The sequence below is a fragment of the Eimeria mitis genome, genomic scaffold (genome assembly GCF_000499745.2).
Source record: "Eimeria mitis Houghton genomic scaffold, Emh_scaff1267, whole genome shotgun sequence".
Classification (NCBI taxonomy): Eukaryota; Apicomplexa; class Conoidasida; order Eucoccidiorida; family Eimeriidae; genus Eimeria; species Eimeria mitis.
Genome location: NW_013568509.1, coordinates 4,182 through 7,129, shown reverse-complemented (window position 1 = coordinate 7,129; position 2,948 = coordinate 4,182). Strand labels below are relative to the sequence as shown.

General features: G+C 43.9%; 1 protein-coding gene across 1 annotated transcript in view; it reads left to right on the top strand.

The window, feature by feature from the left end:
* Window positions 1-1,492: 1,492 nt before the first annotated feature.
* The window catches only part of EMH_0033390 (uncharacterized protein), a gene marked incomplete at both ends in the record, with an annotated part of 4,993 nt that continues 3,537 nt past the window's right edge, over window positions 1,493-2,948 (top strand). The window contains 5 exons of the mRNA XM_013494739.1: window positions 1,493-1,662; window positions 2,023-2,098; window positions 2,209-2,265; window positions 2,539-2,606; window positions 2,850-2,948. Coding sequence (XP_013350193.1) covers window positions 1,493-1,662; window positions 2,023-2,098; window positions 2,209-2,265; window positions 2,539-2,606; window positions 2,850-2,948 — 470 coding nt within the window. The remainder of the gene's footprint in view (window positions 1,663-2,022; window positions 2,099-2,208; window positions 2,266-2,538; window positions 2,607-2,849) is intronic.

Genomic DNA, 2,948 nt, shown 5'->3' with positions numbered 1-2,948 from the left:
TATTTTGTTTTTTTTTGTTTTTTTAGTTTTTATTGTTGTTGTTTTATTTGTTTGTATTGTAGATATTAAAATATAAATAACTATTGTTGTGGTAATAATTATAATATAGGCAACATAAATATATATATATATATATATATATATATATATATATATATATATATATATATATATATATATANTATATATATATATATATATGTATATATATATGTGTGTGTGTGTGTGTATACATCATATATGTAGTATAAAGAGGGTGTTAATAAATATAAGATATAATACAATTCATATTTAATATAAAAGGACCCAGCCCCCAACAGAAGGAATGCATATATAAACCATAAAAGAAATAAAAAAAACGCAGAAACCGAAAAAAATAAAATATATTAAACTTTTGGGTGCTTGTTTGTTAGCAACTAAAACTGTGTTGTTGTTGTTGCTGCTGCTGCTGCTGCTGCTGCTGCTGCTACTGCTGCTGTGTGCCCCTCCTTGCTGCCGCTGCTGCTGCTACTGCTGCTACTCCTGCTGCTGCTGCTGCAGCTGCTACCACTGCATCAACATCTGCTGCTGTGCTTCCTCCCTGCTGCTGCTGCTGCAGCAGCACAGCAGCAGCAGCAGCAGCTGCTGCTGCTGCTGCTGCTACACAGAAGCCATAGAGATCCGCATTTGTTTGTCTCGTGCGTTTGAGAGCAGCGGTAGAGAGAAGAAGGCCTCACTTGATCACCGAAATATAAGAGAGAAACCCGGGGGGCTGAGGGGTGAAATTCGTGTAAAACGGGTGGAAATCTTTGTCCTAATAAAATAAAAACAAAGAAACAACAAAAAAATTAAAAAAAATAAACCTAAATTGATGAAAAAAGACCAAAAAAGAGCAGCCCGTGGCGGTATGCATGCTGCACAATTGAGAAAAATTGGGGTGTACGTACACCCGAAATTTCGCTTACCGATGATGTTAAAGAAGTGGAAAAAGTTTTATAAGAAAAAAGAAATAAATTTTAATTTATTTTTGTTTTTTTATGCTGATTTTTTCTTCTTTTTCTCTCGAGTTGATGCAAGAAGAAAGCCCCATCAAAGCCCTCATAGAAACAAACACCCTCTGTATGCGCGCCACACCTACAGCAACACAGCCCTATAGAAAGCTGTATTTTTTGTTGTTTTTTTTTGTTTTTTTTTCATTTATAATGTGTTAAATAATAAATCAAACTTTATTTTAATTATTTTCCGTTCATAGATCTCAATTTGGGTCTATATACACCCAGCTTTCTCTCGTTTCTTCTCTCCTCACCGCCGCCACACAGAGCTGCATATACACCTGAAATTCAATATTTTTTCTACCCTTTTCTGTTGTTTTCTCTTCTTTAATTTCAGCTTAAAGCTGTTTTAAACATTTATTTTAAACTTTTTAAACTGTGTCTTCTTCTTTTTTTTCTTTTTTTTTCTTTTTTTTTTCTTCTTTTTCTCGTTGCGGATCGTCGATACAACTGCAGCAAACATGCACAGCCCAATCACTCCTCCACACGCAGAAACAGCAGCAGCAGCAGCAGCAGCAGCAGAAACTACTGCTGCTGCTGCTGCTGCTACTGAAGCCCTACAGGCGATCCAGGATTCTTTTGCTGCTGCAGCAGCAGCAGCAGGGGAGACGAAGGACCCGCCCACGCACTGGTAAGCAGCAGCACGCCAGCAGCAGCAGCAGCAGCAGCAGCAGCAACAGCAACAGCAGCAGCAGCACATCAGAGACAATAGCAGCAGCAGCACACCACCAGCAGCAGCAGCAGCAGATTACCAGCAGCAGCAGCCGCAGCAATCGATCCTCCTTTTGGTGTGAGGTGTATAATTTGTCTGTTGTGTGTGTTGGCTTCCTCATATATATTTTTATGTATTTTTGTTGTTTTTGTTTTTATTATTATTACGCTGTATCTGCTGCTGTTGCTGCTGCTGCTGCTGCTGTTGCTGCTGCTGCTGCTGCTGCTGCTGTTGCTGCTGTTGCTGCTGCTGCTGCTGTTGCTGCTGCTGCTGCTGCAGGGGAGATATAGCTGAGTTGCGGCGTCGTTTTGCTGCCGATGATTCTGCCGTTTTGGATTTAAATGCGCTGCGGGCGGTGAGATAAACAAAACCATTCTAGGGTTTAGGGTTTAGGGTTTAGGGTTTGGGGTTTAGGGTTTAGGGTTTGGGGTTTAGGGTTTAGGGTTTAGGGTTTGGGGTGTTCAGGAGCATCTGCCGCTGCAAGAAGGAGTCCTCTGCCGCTTTATGTGCTTCGTTAAACAGGTTAGCAGCAGCAGCAGCAACAGCAGCAGCAGCAGCAGCACAAGCAGCAGCAGCAGCAGCAGCAGCAGCAACAGCTGCAACAGCAGCAGCAGCAGCAGCTGCTGCTGCTGCATGTGCACCTTCTTCCCTGTGAAATCCTGACAGCTGCTGCTCTCCCTATAGTTGTCTCATCAGCAGCAGTAGCAACATCATCATCATCCTCCGCAGCAGCAGCAGCAGCAGCAGCAACAGCAGCAGCAGCAGCAGCAGTTGTTTTTTGTTTTTTTTGTTCAGCCTTTAAACGCGGAATGTTTTGTTGGGGCGGTCTGCAACGCAGGCAAATGGGAATCCTCCAAATTCAGGTACACCTGCTGCTGCTGCTGCTGCTGCTGCTGTTGCTGCTGCTGCTGCTGCTGTTGTTGCTGCTGCTGTTGCTGCTGCTGTTGTTGCTGTTGTTGCTGCTGCAAGTGCTGCTGCTGCTGCAAGTGCTGCTGCTACTGCTGCGGTTACTACTGATGTAGCTATTGCTGCTGCTGCGGCTTCTGCTGCTGCTATTGCTCACGCTGCTGTTGCTGCTGCTGCTGCTGCTGCTGTTGCTGCTGCAGAGAGTCATTGCCTGAGTCTGCTGCAGCAGGCAGCAAGTCGGTGCTGTGGAGCCGCCAGGCGTATCGCTGTTCCCTCATTCCTGGTGCTGCTGCTTGGTG